An 18,583-nucleotide genomic window follows, 5' to 3' on the forward strand; every position below is an offset into this window, starting at 1 on the left:
CTGAGATATTTCATAGTGGATATTATGATATAATATCCGTGGATATGCCATGAGCTGACATCCTTATTGACTGCATCATAAGACATGATGACTGTGCACACGATAATAGCTATTGTGAGTATGGTGAATATCATGTAACATGATATTCATGCACATGCCATTACTCCAAGTATTACCTGAAGGTAATATAGTTTATGGTGGATATCTTGAGTTCAGATATCTGTGGATAAGCCATAACTCATATTGATATGATATCTTTCAAAGTCTTGTGTGAACTCAGTATGATTACATATGTATCATAATTATCCTCCCTAGCTAAGAGGGAGTGTTAATGATTTGTAGCTCGGTCGGATTAGTTCAAAGTTCAAACAATACCTATGTAATCTATTGATCTTGAGAAATAGAAATTGATATCTATTGATCTTGAGAAATCGATACCTATAAGCATCTTCTGTTCTTCTGTTTAAGACAGTATGGCCTTGAATTTGAATGAGTTCAATCTCTGATTTCTGTTAGATTTAATTTGATCCTAGGTTATTGAAATAAATTAAGGCAAACTTGTATATATTTCTATTGGCACAATCCGTAGAGAGTTTCATCCCCACATCAGTGATTCTTAAGTATGCTAGACATTAGTGGAAAAGTAGTGGAGAACTATAGATTTTTAGTCTGCTGCAATGAAGTTGCAGGAGTTGCACAGTAGCAAGCAAGGGCCTTGAAGTGGAGTCCTTTTTATCCATGACCTCTATTGTGGCTATTTTCTCCTAGACACAGATAATCTGTTCACATCCATTGTTTGTGGTACAATCAGGGTGATTGGTTAAAAAAATGCTAAACATGTTTGCATGGCATTTCTTGCATTTAAGAGGGCTGTTGTTGGGATGCTAAGGTTGGTCTGAGGCTTTGTTTCTGTTCCATTCCCTCATCATTGGCTCTAATCCTAGTCGTTTTTCAGCAGTAACTGAGATCTGTTATTGGGGCAAAATAATAGCGGCTTAGATAGGTGCTGGAAGCTATCCTTAGGGCCACCCAACACAATTTTCTGCCTTGACCTAAGGGCGTTGCTTAAGATTGATCATGGGTTCAAGAACTGTAGTGAGTGACAGTGTCATTATAACAAGTTATGGATTTATGTTTAACAATGTCAGGATTCTATCATCAATCCAGATTGGTTTCAGGTGGCTTAAGTTAGAGCAAAGCAAGCATTGAACTAGATGAATCTTTTGCATTGTAAATACTCTTGTAGTTAGTAAGCACAGCAGGAAATCTACTTTTACATGCATCTCCTCTTAAAGAATTCCACATGATAGTAGATCCCGGTTGCAGAAACTGGGAAAACTATGTGATGATTTTGACATTTGACATCTAGGTGTGATGCCAGTCGTTTTTTAATTAGTCTTTGTTTTTTCTCTGGTTAAAATATGCATTTCTGTTTTTTTTTCAAACTCTAACCCTTTCCCTAATTTGTTTTTTAGCCAATTAATTGAAAAATCTTAATCTTTTTGTTTGCTAATTATTCCAAAGAAGTATTTTTTGCTAGTAACATAGGTCTTTATTTTTCTCACTGATCTCTTTGTAGTAGTCTAATGGATACTGTTATTGTCTTAGCAATCTGTACACCTGCATTTCTTTAGCATAGCATTTTAAAATTAATGTTTCTCTGTAATGCTGTTTTCTACTTGTCACCCGAGGATCCACATCAATAATTATCTGCTGCTTGAAGTCTTTAGCTAGAATCCTTTTATTAATTTTTGATGTATTGTTGACATTGAATAAAAAGTATTGTGCAGTATTCCTTTTTTAATGTAATAATTTTGGCCAGAGTTTCTTCTCCATCAATACTTTTTTCCTCTGCACTAATAGCAGATGTAATGTTGCAGAAAGGGTGTATCCTCTTGTCACCATTTTAGTCTTCAATTACATAGATTCATGGAGGAGGACAAACAACAAATTCCAAGTTTAAGAGTTTCGAGACTAAGGCAGTCATATGCATTCGCAACACATTCACTCTTGAAAGCCTGTTCCAAGGAGGTCCTTAGCTTCTATCTACAATAATTGATTGTTTTCTTTGTTAAGATCAATTTCTATATGCTATACATATGCTTTGAATTATTTAGAAGTTAATGGACTGAAATCTCATGATAAAATATATTATGTCAATTTTTTTTGGTTGCTTGCTGTTAATTGATAATTCTATTGAGTTCATTTTGCAATCATAACTAAGGTGATGGTGCATCCTCTTAGTAACAAGCTGTAATGACCCCTAATTGGGCCAGTCTTAAGTCTCTAACAAAGTCCTTGATTAGGGTTTGAAATAGATCTTATGTGTATAAATATTGTAGATATCTAATGAGAACTTCGATTGCATTTTTTTTAATTGAAAAAAAAAAAAAAAAAACTCCTCATAATATCTTCACTCAAATTGTAAGTTCTCTTGATTAATATATCTATATAGAAAGGATAATTATTCCATATACAAAAACAAACTATATTTAATGTTACTCACTCCCTATCATAATAATGATATGCCTCAATAAATATTTTCTTCTTTTCACTTTATGTCCTTATACATTTAAGGTTGCCTTTCTTTAATTTATTTGCATTCCCAACTACTCCAATTGTTTATATATTTAATGGACTTTGTATGGTCTTTCATCTTCCCCATAAATGCACGGAATCACCTCCTTTATTAACCTTATGTACATATTGGGAAAGCCCCTTGTTTTATTACCTTTTGCATACTTGTTTTGGTTGCTTTTTTTCATTTTCAAATTCTTTGGAACCCTTTATTGGTTGCTGCCTTCTATCTTATTTCCTACTTTTTTTGTCTATATCCCCTTTTACATTTTTCCTTGTATCTCTTTCATTCCTTAATTGCCTTAAACATGGCAGTGGTTATTGTGGTGGTCCCTACTTTGGAGTGGCGTCACAATATGATTATATGTGATTGGGTATAAATGATATGTTTGTTTATGCCATGGTGGCAAAGGTGGCAGCCACGTAGTTGGTAGGTTGGGTATTCGCCCCTTTAAAATCACTATTGGAATTTTGTTTTTAATATCTTTCTCCGGGTGTCTTGTCTTTACTTGCCCAACCTTCTTAAATAGGGTGGGGCTGTCATATCCGACTAGTCACGTCCTTAAATTTCCTATTTGCACCCCTTATTCATTTGACTTATTATTATTAGTTTAAACATTATGTATTTGTGATATTGCTATCAGGATTTAACTGTGCTTCACCCCTGTGAGCATCACCTAGATCCAATGAGTGCTGAGTGTTCCGTTTATTCTCATGAGAGATGGATTCATGTTGAATCACTACTCATGAAATATGGGTCAATGAGTTTGACTCAAAATTACACAGTTAAATCCTGATAGCAATATCACAATTTGACTTGTTGTGGAAATTATCTCCTACTTATCATTATGTACTTGTTTAGTTGATCTAGTCAATATATTAATTTGTAGTATAAAGATTTATTTTTATATTATTTAATAATTCATAATGATTGTATTTGAAGACTTTACTTATGCACATCTTCATCTATGATCTATAATAATCTTTTTAACTTTCATATGGATAGATTTCTCTATTTTATTATTTATTATTTAGATTTTATCTCAGGGAAGAGATATTACACAAGCCTAGCATGCCAATATGATCTACGAGACCTCCCATTCTGGGATTTTTTTAACTTTATGCATATTAAGTCAAATATTTTCAATACTTCCATCTGGTGTATGTTAAATTTTGAATAGCCATTTAGAGAAGACACCTGATTTGTTCTTAGGTCTAGGTACGATGTCCCAGACATCATTTTTCAATATAGATTGATATTCCTCAATCGTATCATCTTTCCAAGCTTGGAATTTTAAAGCTTCTTCAACATTTGATGGTTCAAATTTGGTAAGCTCACTTATAAGTGCAACATAGTGTGAGTGACTTCTTGTTTTCTTACTTTCTCTAAAGATTTTTTCAGTGGCTACATTATTTTCTTCAATCATCTTCCTTGTCCATAGTGGTTTTTTCCTATTGTTTGGGATTTCAACATTTTTAGGATTAGATGATATGGGTTCATGATCTTTTGAACAATTCTCCCTCCGAATTTCAATGGTGGGGTTTTCATCTAATTTTGTAGTTGATTCATCATTTGGTTTTTCAATATTTTTAGAAAATTTATATGAAACATCTTTGAATTTAACATCTTTGTCGATTTCAATAGTTCTTTGTCTTGGAATATATACTCCGTAGGCTTTAGAGGATTCAATATAGCCAACACATATGCCTTGTTTTCCTGAGGGTTCTAGTTTTGACCTCTTTTTGTTATGAACATGAATATATACAAGACAGCCAAAAATTCTAAGTGACTTAGGTCTGGTCTGTTTCCAGTGAAGGCTTCTTCAAGCGTTATATTCTCTAAGATTGAATGAGGGCATTTGTTTTGAATGGATACAGTTGTATTTGAGGCTTGAGCCCAGAATGTTGTGTGAAGATTTTGATTGTGTATCATAGCTTTAGTGGCTTTAATGATAGTTCTATTTTTCCTTTCTACTACTCCATTTTGTTGCGGATTATAAGATACTGTATACTCTCTTAATCCCAACAGAAGTGCAAAATTCTTTAAAGTTTTCAGAAATGTATTCACCCCCTTTTGTCCGATCTTCGAGTCTTAATTTTCTATCTAGTTTGATGTTCGACTATTTAAACTCTTTAAATTTCAATACTACTTCATTTGAAGCTTAAAGCTCTAAAAGATAAACCCAAGTTTTTTTGGAGTAGTCATCAACAAAAATTATGTAATACAAGAATCCCCCTAATGAGGGTACCGACATTGAACCACACAAATCAGTGTGAATAAGTTCAAGTACAATTTTTTATTTATGTTCACCATGTGGAAAAGACCCTTTGGAATTCTTCCCTAAAGCACATCCCTTGTAGGTTCCAACATGTTCAAATTTTAGACTAGGTAACCCTGTCACAATGTTTTCTATAGGGCAGGGCACAAAAATGGAGGTGACCTAGCCTTCTACGCCAAATTTCATTAGTTTTCAAAACTTCATGATTTAAGACTAGGCAACTCTTGTTTAAGTAGAGCAAAGAAGGCAAGGTAGTGCTAGGTGATAAGGTTGCTAGATGGTTAGAATAGATGTGGTATAAGCAATTGGGATAATCTAGGTCTGTCTAAAGCTTCATTTCTTGGGGGATGATCAACTATCGAATGCTCGAGTGTATGATTGTAGTTGTATATTGACATTGGCTATGTAATATTTGCATTTGCAAGCCAATTTGATGATAATCTAGTGATTTTCTTCCTTTGATGATTATTGCTTATTAGTTTGTTTGGGTATTTTGGGTGTGGATTTAATCTCGTTGCAAGATCAAAACATCTCCTTTGGGGATTCTTGCTCCTTGACTATGTTAAATGGTATTATAGCGTGGTTTACATTAGAGCAGAGAAAGCACTTGGAATTTGGTGTTTTTGACTTGCATCCTTTGTTGTTGTGGAGTGGCAAAAGTTGAGAATTTGATCCACGTCAACTGAAGGATAGGGCAATGTGTCAAGAGAAGGATTGGTTGTTGGAAGACCGGAGTTCACACTTGTGAACCTGCTTGTGGGATGGCAGAAGATTGGATCTGACCTCCAATTGTGGAGGGTTGCATAAGAGGGATTGGTTGGTTGACAAGTTGGTAGTTTCTTGGGTACCAAACATACTATGGTTGCTTGAGGCAGATTGTTGGTGTTGGTAGATTGTTTGATCGGATAAGGGCAATCAACACTTGTGATCAGATTGTTAAACCTGAGGAATTGAAGATTAACACCTTTATAAACATGTCACCTAGAAGGATGAATCCTAGAAGACTACAGAAAATGATGGAGGATTTCAGAAATGAGATAAGGACTGAGATTCAGAATGCTTTGGTTGGGGATAGAAGAAATCTTGAGATTGAAGATGAATTTGAGGAAGTTGTTGAAGATCTTGAGACAATAGAAGTTGAGATTCTTGCAAAGGAGGAAAAATTGTTGAGAGCTATGATACAAATGGATGAGTCATAGAATTGATGTTGCACGTTTTTATGGTTCTTTACATTTGAAGGAATTCGTAGATTGGATTAATGAACTAGATAATTACTTTGAGCTGGAAGATATATTGAGATCCACAAAGAGTTAGGTTAGCACAAACTTAGTTGAAGGGTTATGTTGCCTTATGGTGGAAAAAATTGAAGAAAAATAAGGAAGATAAAGGTGAGCCTAACATCACTAGATGTAGAGTTATGGTTTCTAGACTTAAGACCAAGTTCATATTGGAGGATTATGAACTGGAATTGTATAAGAGATTGTAGAACTTGAAGCAAATAGATTTGACAGTTAAGGACTATACAGAGTTTTACAAGATGACAATTAGATCTGGACATTGAGAGTTATCTAAGGTAAATGTGGCTAGATATGTTAATGGTTTGAGACTTAACATTCAAGATGAGTTAAGTATGCCAAGGATTAGTACAATTTAGGATGCTTATCAGTATGCATCGAAGGAAGGAGATAAGTTGAAGAGAAGACAAGTTATCCCTAGAGCTAGACTAAATTGATTGTTGATAAGAGCAAGACAAACTTGTGATTTAATAGGAACCTGATTAGAAGATTCATGGAAAAGGTAGAGGCAATGGAGAATTCCAAGGTGCTTGTTTCAAATGTGGGAACAAAGCTTTTCAATATTCAGTTGGTACTAGTGGAGGAAAACAAAATCTAGTGGTACATAAGGAATAGACAGAGAAAGATGAACTTGTTGAAAGAGAAGTTGCACTTGAGTCGAGAGAATCTCTAATGGTCAGGAGTGTTATGTTAAGAAAGAAGGAAATAATTTGTCAGGTGCGGTCTTGTTTTTGATGTTTTGGTTTTAATGTGTAACTGGACTCTATGTTTGTTGTTTAGGTCGTTGAGCACATTTTGGTTCAATCTTGTTTATTTGTTTTGATTATATTCTATCTGCACTGTATATGTGTATAGGTGATATTGGATATAGTGAATGTCTACAATGTTTGTATTGGATGATACGCCTTGGATGTTGAGGGTTGATAGCTTCTAAGTTCTTGAAAATATTTGACATATATGTGGTGTGTATGTAATTGAGGATATGATGGCTGGTTATGGTAGGAGTTGATGCTTTGTTCTTTACATTTGTAGTCTGCAAGTTGAATACTTTATACTATTTTAATATTAAACAAAATATTTTACCAACCAAATACACACATATATAAACAATATATAATGATAGATAGGGAACAATAAAATTAATTATGGGGAATTGAAGTTTTCCTTTGTAAAGTCCAATTTTTCTCAAAGAGAAGGATAAGAATTGAAATAAAATAGAAATATAATGATATGACAATTTAAAAATTAATTATAATGTAGTCTTATTGATTTTTAAATTTTGTCAAAATTTAAATAGAAATATAAAATTATTAAATATAATAATGTAAATGATACTTTGGTATTGGGGTGGTGGTCTCGCTTGATTGGTGAGAGCTTCGTGTGGTAAAACACGAGGTTAGAAGGTTCATTCTCCCTTCAACCAATGTGGTATTGAAGATTGTGTCGAGCTAGCATAATTAACCATGTTACAAAGTTTACGTAGTGCACTGTAGTTTTGTAGGGGGCTATACCCAATTCCTATAATAAAAAATATAACAAGATTAGTAAAACATAATGATATTCATATCTCAATGATAATTTAATATTTATTACAATATAATAATTTTTTAAGTGGAACAATGAACAAATATGCTATCTTTTTGCGCACTTTACCTATACTCCTCAAAATGGGTATGCTACATATAATATTCGATTGTTATTGTAGATACTATAACACTTAAATGTCATCATCGAGTAACCTTGTTCTTCGGAGTCTCAAAAAAGGGACAAGTCTTGGGGATAAGGGTGCAAATATATGATACATTAAAAAATGGCTATAATTAGTTCTTAAGAAAAATAATAAATGTATTTTTGAGCAGTGTTACCTCGGCGCGGGGGTGCGGCGGTGCGGGGGGACGTCGGGACGAGTTTCGGGTGCGGGAAAAAAATAGCCTCAATTTGGGGATGGCGGGGGTGCGGCGGCAGGGGGGGGGTTCGAGGAAGGGGGGGGGGGAGGGGGAGGAGAGGGAGTGGGGGGAGGGGGTTGCATAGTATATATATAATATTATTAATATATATGATTGAAAATGCTAATTATGAAAAGATACTTCAATATATTATATAACAATGTAACATTAACATAGCAAATATAATTGAATACAATGAATAGAAAAAATTAAAATGTGATTCACAAACCATAAGTTCAAACTTGAAACTTGAAATTTCATAACCATTACTATTACTAATGACCATTTGACAAATTAATTTAGTTCAAGATGCAAGATTCAAAATTAATTGTTCAAATATGATTTTATGAATATCATATATCATAAAGATGCTCATGATGACAATGAGTGGAATAGCATGAAACAGTGATAATAATAATGTATCATAGCCATATCAAAGTGAGTATAATCAACAAAATGACAAAATGCCAATAATGATAATGGATGATTCTCAAGTGCTCTCTAATCATCCCCTATGCCGAAGTCCTCACCACTGGAACTACTAGACTCCTCCTGGGTAAGATCCTAATCCTCTAAAGGAACACCAACTAGCCCTACATTGGCTTCTGCATCGGCATCCTCATCAATCTGAGCTGGATCCTCTGGCTCTACATCCCATCGTGCTGCAGGGCTCTCCTTGTACTCGCGTGTCTTGCAATCTTTGAGCCGCAAGTGCCCATGTACAACAACCGGCTTCTCTGCTCTCCTAGAGGTAAGTCTGTTCCTCTTAACATAGTGAATGAAGCTATAGGTGGACCAATTCCTCGCTGCAGCTGAGGAGCTAGACACCTGAGATAACAAAGTTGAAAGTTACAACTTACAAGTTACAAACAAATGTTCATACAATTTGTAACAAATGATAAATGGTAAATCGATGATTAATAATTATTGAATCAATGAATCATAAATTAAAATCAGCAAGGTAAAACTTTTCAAGTTAAGATTGTAAAGGGCTGGAATTATTTATTAGTATTACAAACCTGAGAAAGCAGTCGAATGGTTAGTGAGGTGATCTTTAACTTTTGTGACCCATGACATTTCCACCACAAAATGGGATTCTTTTGTACCATGGTTTTGAGATCCACCTTTGCAATATCCGAGTATCCTACAAGTTACAAGTTTTAAAGTTTACAACATAATATCAAAATTATAAATAACTTAAATAAAGTTATAAGTAAAGTAACAATTAATTATTAAAAGAACTTATAATTATAAAGAGTTTAGAGCACTAAATCAAGATTTAAGGATTCGGTGCGAATCTCACTAGCAGTCTCAGTATCATACATTTTGGCAATGCATCGAAAGAACCCATTCTTCATCTCATCTTCCCGAAGTGGTGTGACTCTACCAGGCCTAGGTATGTACCACTTCGGGTTCAATGCATAGGCAACTATGTGCAAAGGAGTGTTCAACTTCTCCCACCTGCGGTGAATGATAGGCTCAATGTGCTCCGTATAGAATGCTAGAGTAGGGTCTCTCTCGCACAAAAGCCCTCATTTGCCCAAGCATGGAATCAATGCACTCATAAACCTCTCCAAGGCTAGGTGAATCTGCATCTCCATATCTGATCACCTGAAACACTGGAGTAATGATGGAGACTATGTATTTTGCATCACTCCAAAATTGATCACTCTTCACTATCTCCTTTACCCTCTTCCCCTGCTCTGTTCTGGACTCAGGCCATCGATTCCATTCTTGTGTCATAACCATGAGTTGCAGTGGCTCTTGCAACTCAATCATTCTCTTCGAGAGAATATAATATGATGCATACCTGGTCTCAACTGGTTTCAGGAATTGCTTCTTTGCGAAGCTCTTGAAAAGTGCATGTGATGTATGGTGATTGCAGATAAACATCTGCACCTCTCTCCCATCATTAACCACCTTTCTAATCCACTCTATTTTCCCCATGTCTTTGAGTGCATTGTTCATGGCATGCACACAACATGGAGTCCACCAAATATGCTTATAAGCTGCCTCAACAAGCCTCCCGCAGCTTTGCACACATGTGCTGCATCTGTCACAACTTGGACCACATTTTGTGGTCCAACCTCCTCAATGGCTTCCCTAAGCACATGAAACTAAAAATCAGCATCTTTACGGTGTCCTGAACAATCAACTGCCTTCAAAAAATATGGGCCCTCTGTGCATGTAACCATAATGTTGATGAGTGGATGATGACTAATGTCCGTCCACCCATCCATGATAATGCTGCAACCTGACTCCATCCAACATGCTTTCATTTGCTTCATCAAGATCCCAACCTTGTCATAGGCTCTATCCAACACTGTAGTCCTCAGCTTGTGGTCACCTGATGGCACATATGATGGCTCTCCCTCATTCACTGCCATGGTCATCATCCTCACAAAATAGGGAGATCGAGCCACATGTGTAGAGATGCCATTGGCAAAGAAGAAATCACCAACAACATCATCTAATCAGTCCCTTGCATGCGTGTTAAATAAATGAGCAATGGGGTTACTATCAGTACGACTTGTAGTTGCTTTCTGTTTCCCCCTATTGCTGTCCCCTGCTGAACTGTGTGTAGGTGAGGAGAATGATGGTGTAGGTTGCCTCGCAGGTCTGAACCCTACATCAAAAAAATAAAAATAAAACTATAAAATGATCACATAATCATGGCTATAGATTTAGCCACTTGGAAATCAACAATTAAATATAAAATACGTATCTTAGAAGATGAAAGGTCATTTCTCACCTTCAAGTCTTGAGGGCTTTTGACTTGATGAATGTCTTGAAACTTCAATGATTGGCACTTGCCCTTCCTCTTGCTAATGCTCCTAGTCTCACTTTTGTTGCCTCCCATGCACTCAGTCTTGATATGGAATTGCTGCATTTGTAGCCTTCCTCGATAGTTCCAAGTTTTGATAGTGATTGGGAATGAGAGTGTAAGTTGCATTTATAATTTTTATTTGGAGTGGTTAGGGTGTGTCATAAATATGAAGAAAAATGTTTTTTATTTTTTTAAATTGCTTTTTGGATGTGATTGTTACAAGGGATGGTTGGCCATCTCTGTAAAAATGAGTGATTTTGGGGTGTTCCCTTGAAGAGTGTCCTAATTTCCTCCAACATCCAAATTAGGAAATGTGTCTTGGGTACCTTTCCTATTTGGTTTTAGATGTGTAGAAACACTAGAAACAATTGATTCATAAAATATATGTTCTAAAAGCTATATGCTTATCAAATTGCTCGGCATAATTTAAACAAATTAAATATTCAAATATATAGCAATGACATGGAGTAGTCATTATACAACACTTGTTTGACCTATAATTTTTGAGCCTTTATGTTAATGTTTTGTAGCTTTACTCAGATAAATTACATCAAGATATATATATATATATATATATATATATATATATATATATATATATATATATATAAAGAGATTTTATATATTTACAATATATAATATATAACGAAGAGATTTTAATTTTGTTAATGAATAGTTGAAGGGACATGTCTATTCTCTCACTCTTTTATAAATATAAGAGGGGTCTGCAATTGGAAAACGCATACCACAATATGCCAGTGCCATTAAATTTGTAGCATCGATCTTTGGAATTCAACATGGTATCAAAGCCAAGTTGGAAAGAAATTTGTCATTCTCTGCAAATTGATAAATGATAAAACATTATTATAATCTTGAATTGGGCATTGTATTTGACAATTTAAATCAGGTCGTGGTTGCATCAATTTCAACACCCAACGATTTGTAAAGAAATACATAATTTGATGGATAAAATACCGCCAATGAAAGGGTAGCGTGAGAGTTTAAAGTCTCTTGCACAATAACAAATATGATCTTGCAATCAAAATTGGTCATCAAATTTAATAATCCTGGTCACATTCGAGAATTGCGATCGAATTGAAAAATCTTTATCATCAAAAGCAATCTGCAAGGGATCCTTATAAATTCAACTTGACATTAGAGCCTTACTTACAGATTTTGGCACTTCATCCTACATCGACAGTATTTTATTGTTGATGGGAGATCTTCATGCACTAACGACAATCCATTGCATCAGGGATCGATAAGGTCTTTGGATTTGAGGGGTCATCTTTGATGTATTTCCCACTGTGAAGGAAATTGTAAGATGGCATTCAACATGGGATTCTAGGCACAATATTTGAGCATTTTGGAAGGCTCTACATTCATATAGTTGAGGTGTTAATATGTCTTCCACAACTTTATTTTCTCAAGTCTCACATGTCCTCAAACTTTTCTTGTCACTTAAAGGACAAAGTATCACTGTACCAAATAGAATAGCTAGGTGACGTGAAGCTTGGTTATTATGTTGACCATACGAGATCCAATATTTTTTAAAAGGATATTGAACGGAAACCATCCAATAAGATGTGGCAAGTCCGGCCTAGAATGCTGATGTGACTTTAAATTTTATTCACATTGTTTAAAAGTTTTGAAGTCCCGCGGTTTATGATGGCATGCGACATCAATGGAGCCATTGCATTGCATATACGCGGTGGGGAGATCTGTTTGTGTTGGATGGCAGAAAGAGTCCTAAAGTGCTGACGTGACTTTAAATTTTATTCATTGTGTTTAAAGTTTTGAAGTCTCGTGGTTTATGATGGCATGCGGCATCAATGGAACCATTACATTGCATATACGTGGTGGGGAAATATGTCTGTGTCAAATGGTACTAAGACTCTGAACGATAATAAAATGTGTTGACGAATTTTGAGTCTAGATGAAATCAGTCAATGGGTATTGAAGATTTTAAAGGAAAAAGGAGTCTGACACTTCTTCTAGGGTAAAGGAGCTCAAAAGATTGAGGTTCCTAGGGAGCCTAACATTTCATTAGAAGCAAACTTGAAAGAGGAGTAGATAGAGGATACGGTTTAGTCAACCTTCAATGATCTTGCTCGTATCGATTCAAAGGGAGTAAACCATGCTGAGATGGATTCTCCAATGATCAATAAATTGTATCAGTCAAGAGGATTGTGATTCATGGATATACCTCGTGACTATATGATTTTAATGGGCTTACCTCCTGTATACATCATGAGGAAGTGACGATTTTTTTTATTATGATGAATATCTTACGATGTCTATGCAAATCATGATAAATTATACTTTGCATGGTAAATGTTTATATGGTAACTATTATGAGAATGCATGTATACATACCTTATAAACATATTTTTAAGTACATGGTGAATGTTATGCATATTGATATTCTGGAAGACCATTACATAGAGTACTTCGTCAATATTGTTGAAGTTGATGAAAGATCAACCCCAAAACTCCCAAGAATCACCTATATGCAAACACCTGCCACAAAAAGAGAGAAGCAAAAGCTAAGGAGGCTGGAATTCTCAGATGCACAAATGAGACATTCTTGATGAGCAAATAGACAAATTGCTATTATCAAAAGTACAACAAAACACAAAGATGTGCAAGATCCCGAAATGCAATAGAGTGACACTTTATCTCAGTGCGTTTGCAAAAATATTACAAAACGATGTCAATAAAAGATCAAAAGAGACATAAGGCTGATACAAGAGATAATACAACCCATGAAAAATCATCTGAAGAAACATAATCGATCCCCATACTTGAAACAACCAAGATATTCATCAGAATGCAAAAAGACAAAAAACTCAATGGGATGTGCTTGGAGTAGAATTTGGAAAATAGAATGTCTCAAAATATGTCTCTGGGAGTGCAAAATAGAACCTTTGACTTTGACTGCATAAACTAGCAACCAAACAACATCAAAAGTCCAAATAAATTGCACCATCATGACGGGTTTGGAATTAGCTTTCCGGCGACATCTCGTTTGCAAAAAATGGAGAGTTCGGATGAGCAAGTTACGGCAAAAAAAACACATGTAGGTCAAAAAAGAGTTGGAAGGGCAAAAAAAAGTTATTGCCTCGGGATCTGTGCCAAAAGTCTAGGAAAGTGTGCCCAACATATCTAGAATTACATTGGGAAGTGTGTCCAACAACAACAAAAATTACCTTGGGAAGCGTGCTAAGTTCACACAAAAGTGTCTCAATTTGTGGATTTTTTGATTTGCACACCAAAATCTTGATTTACGTGCCAAAAATTCTAATTTTTCGTACCAAGAAAACTTGATTTTTGTTCCAAAAAACTCGCTTTTCGAGCCAAAAATTCTCGAAATTCACAAATTGCTGCCTCAAAAAATGTCCCTAATTTGGGAGCAATGATTTTTTTGCCTCAGATTTCAACTGTGTCCAAATTGGACATATTTTATATGAAAATAAGGGTTTTTGGGAATTCTGAGCTCAATGATGAGGTCCGTTTGAGCTCAAAGTGCACCGAAAAATGGTGACCCCCCAGATTCAATACAAAAAAACTCTGAAAAATGAAATCCTTTGAAAAAAAAACACAAATATGAATGCCAAGCCAAACTTTTATAAACAGGATAGTGGCATGCGGATCTAGAGCTCTGATACCATTTTGAAGTTGATAAAAGATCAACCCCACAACTCTCAAGAATCACCTGCATGTGAACACTTGTAACAGAAAGAGAGAAGCAAAAGCTAAGGAGGCTGAAATTCCCAGATCTACAGATGAGACATTCTTGATGAGCAAAAAGAAAAATTGCTATTATCAAAAGTGAATGAATAAATTACAAAGAGATCAATCCTTATAAAAGGAGATCAAAACCCTAACATGTAACTAATCTAGGTTGCTTGATAATAATTAATAATAATAATTAATAAAAGATTTAATTATTATATGCCCAAAGTTTTGCTTAAGTAAACTAGAGATATAAGCGACTTAATAATTAAATCAATATGATTTAATTAATAAGAAAATACTTTATTACTCTAACAAATATCACACGTCTTGATGTTCTGGAAGATTACTCATAGAGTACTTAGTGAATATCATGTGACTTGATGTTCTGGAAGGCCATTGCTCACAGTATTTGGTGAATATCTTACATCTCAACATTTTAGAAGGCCATTACTCAAAGAGTATCTGGAGAGTATCATTGATATTCTAGGAGTCCAATACTCATGATATCATATGTGATATCAAACATTTTTAAGTAATTGGTGAATATCATGTATTCTGAGAGACCAATACTTGTGATATCAGATGTGATATCAAAACTTTTTGAGTACTTGGTGGATATCGAATGTCGATATTTTGGGAGATCAAAACTCATTATATCAAATGTGATATCAATATGTTGAATATATTTTGTTCAAAGATATTTATATATTACATTGAGTTAATTCATGGTCATGTTTTTATCTTCCCTAGCTAAGAGGGAGCGTTGATGTTTTGTAGCTTTACTCGGATAAATTACATCAAGATTTGTATATATATGAGATATTTTTATAAATTTTTATATTTACATATATAATGTTTATATTAAGAGATATTATATATTTATAGTATATAATATATAACGAAGAGATTTTAATTATGTTAATGAAGAGATGAAGGGAGATGTCTATTCTCGCACTCTCTTATAAATATAAGAGGTGGCTATAATTGGAAAACACATACCACAATATTATAGTGTCATTACGTTTGCAGCATTGATCTTTGGAATTTAACACTTTCTAGTTTGCCTTATCTTTTGAAAGTGTTTTTATTAAACAAGTTCAAACATTCAAAGCACGTAGATATTCTTAATTACAATTGACATAGAAGCCTGGTAAGATAGACACTTAATTAATGCTCATAGTACATAGTGGCGTTGGATAGGAATTAGTTTGTGGTTATCACTATACAATACTTGTTTGACCTATTGTTTTGAGTCTTGCTAGTTTACTTTATCACTTGAAAGTATTTTGATAACATAAGTGGAGAATTCAAAGCACGAAGATACTCTTAACTACATTTGACGTAAAAGCATGGTAAGATGGACACTTCATTCACTTTGTTTCAGTGTCTATACATGTTGCATTAATGTTCATGTATATAGTGGTTTCAAATATCAATCGGTTTGTAAAATTATTAGAAGATATCTTATTCAATCTCCAAGTTGGCCTTGGTGCACTTGGGAATCGAAAATAGCATAGCTGTGTGACTCTAAATGCACAACATTCAAAATATAACTTATCTATTTATCTTAGCATGGGAAATAGAAAAGGATTGAGGATGTGTCATGTCCCTATTTTAAGATAGAATTTTAATAACACTTATGTAATACAATATTGTTAAATAAATAATGATAATTAAGTCATATTAAAATTAATAGTAAATTATAAATATTCTTTAATAATTAAATATATATAATCTAGTATCGTAAAATAGTATTTAGAATAAGATTTAAAACAATTAAATTATAATGAATGAATAAATAAATAAAATTAAATACACGAGAGAATATTGTAGAAAGTATGTTATTCTAAATAGGTTTTAATAATAAATGGTAATAAACACAAAATAAATAATATAATATAGAATAATAAAAATTAACTAAATCTATTGAAAAGTGAAGAAATATGTAATAAAGAGACATAACTCTTTCAAATTAAGATATAAAAGGGGAGAGAGTTCATTTTAAAGAGGAAGGAGGAAGAAGAGAAGATAGGAGTTAAAACAAGGATTAATGGAAGAGGAAACGAATGAGAAGAAAACAAGGAAGTGACTTTTTCAAATGGTTGCAATGATGAAAGGATGCGACCCTTTGAAAGGGTGTTGTAATCACGAATGGTTGTAATTCTTCAAAAGATTGTAATTATGAAGTGTTGTGACTTTTTGAAAGGAATGTGACTATGGAGAGTTGTGTCTTTTTGAAAAGATTGTGACTATGAAGGTGTTAAAGTATGTAGGTTCGGTTAGACAAATGCTATGAATAATAAATTTGAATTGTATGCATATCAATATGACTTATATATTGATATGCATTTATACATATTGTCAATACATAAGTTCGATGCTATTTTGATATTGTTTTCTGAATACAACTGATGCACTCATATATATATATATATCATTGATAAAAGTTCTCATGTTCATATGATTGTGAGCATGGCTGTATATGTCGACCATTGTTTATCTCATATGATTATCGGTTTGACTGGAAATGTCGATCCTTATTTGGCATTATCGTTCATGCAAGTATTATGTGTGAGTTATACACAATATTGAATTGGTGTAATGTTAACCAATCTGCATTAGCGATTGTTATTGTTAACTAATCTATGTTAAGATATAAGGGTGAGTGGTCATGACCATTCACCCACATACCCTATCATAGATTATTTATATCAAATGAATTCATTCTTGCAAGTATCGAAATCAATAAATACAAAGCAAGATCTGGAGAACAGTAACAATTCTGTGATTGAAACATTCTTTATCTTTAGTAGTGCAAATACATTTGCAACGATCCTTTGCAATTCAACAAAGGGTTGTGACTTTTCAGAAGGACATAGATAACAAATAAGACAATATTTATAAATTAACATTGAATAAGGAAAAAGAAGAAGAATTGTATCAAAAGAAGAAAATAGAACAAGGTAACACAAGAGATATAATCAAATACCTCTTGGCATATATTTAATGTGAGAAGTAAGGCAACTCTAAAAGGTGGTAAAGGCATCATAAAGGTATGTATACAAGGTATCTTATTTATTCAAAGTTTCATATGTGTGGGTGTGTGTTTATTTATGTAATTCTATTTAAAATATATATTCATTAAAAATAATATTTAAAGGTTTATTTATATTTAATAATGGAAATTCACATAATGATATTTTAATGATTATTTGATTTTATATTTATTAATTAAATATAAGAAGTAATAAATTAATACGTGTTAGTGTAGGGTTTGAGGTCGTCTCTATATGAATGGCTAAGATGGGATAAATGGAATCTCATAGTGCCGGTGCAGGAGGTTATTACAATCTCGTATAAATGGCTATAATGCTAGTGTGAGAGATTAGTACAATCTCGTATGAATGGCTAGATGATATTATAGTGTTGGTATGAGAGATTAACATAATCTGCATCTGACTGACACCATGTAGATTGGTATAGTCCCTATAATGTTGATATGTGAGATTGTTGTAATCTCCATTTGACGAACATGACTAGGACTAATATCATACCCATGGGCCAGAATATTTTGATGATGTCAACATATGCATATGTGATTGGCCTTGGATAGAGGATGTCCAGTCCAAGAAGAACCTTAAGGGGTGCACTTTAGAGAAGACGATGGAATATCTACGGGCTAGGAAATGTGATTAGGAGACGTCTTCAAGGTTGGGTTAGGATAGAGGTTATAATACTATAATTAGACATATTATTTAATTCTAACGTTTATTTTGCAGGTATTACTTGTCCAAAGCTAACCTAAATAGCAGGGACATCACTGTGGTATCACAGCATGATCCTACCATCTTGTAAGGTAAAAGAGGATTTAGAAAAATAACTCATATAAAAGACTAATATGGAAAGCCAATGGAGATTAGA

At 33.9% G+C, this 18,583-nt stretch overlaps 1 protein-coding gene across 4 annotated transcripts in view; it reads left to right on the forward strand.

The window, feature by feature from the left end:
• The window catches only part of LOC149572405 (uncharacterized), a 130,179-nt gene that overhangs the window by 20,865 nt on the left and 90,731 nt on the right, over nt 1–18,583 (forward strand). For all 4 annotated transcript variants that reach the window (XR_016359916.1, XR_016359917.1, XM_089813582.1 and 1 more), the window contains exon 2: nt 1,881–2,031. Coding sequence is in view for 2 of the 4 variants with exons in the window: in XM_089813582.1 (XP_089669708.1) it covers nt 1,930–2,031 (102 nt within the window). In the remaining 2 variants the exon portion in view is untranslated. The remainder of the gene's footprint in view (nt 1–1,880; nt 2,032–18,583) is intronic.

The sequence above is a fragment of the Cupressus sempervirens genome, chromosome 2 (genome assembly GCF_028749045.1).
Source record: "Cupressus sempervirens isolate cs-2001-9-10 chromosome 2, ASM2874904v1, whole genome shotgun sequence".
NCBI classification, from domain to species: domain Eukaryota; kingdom Viridiplantae; phylum Streptophyta; class Pinopsida; order Cupressales; family Cupressaceae; genus Cupressus; species Cupressus sempervirens.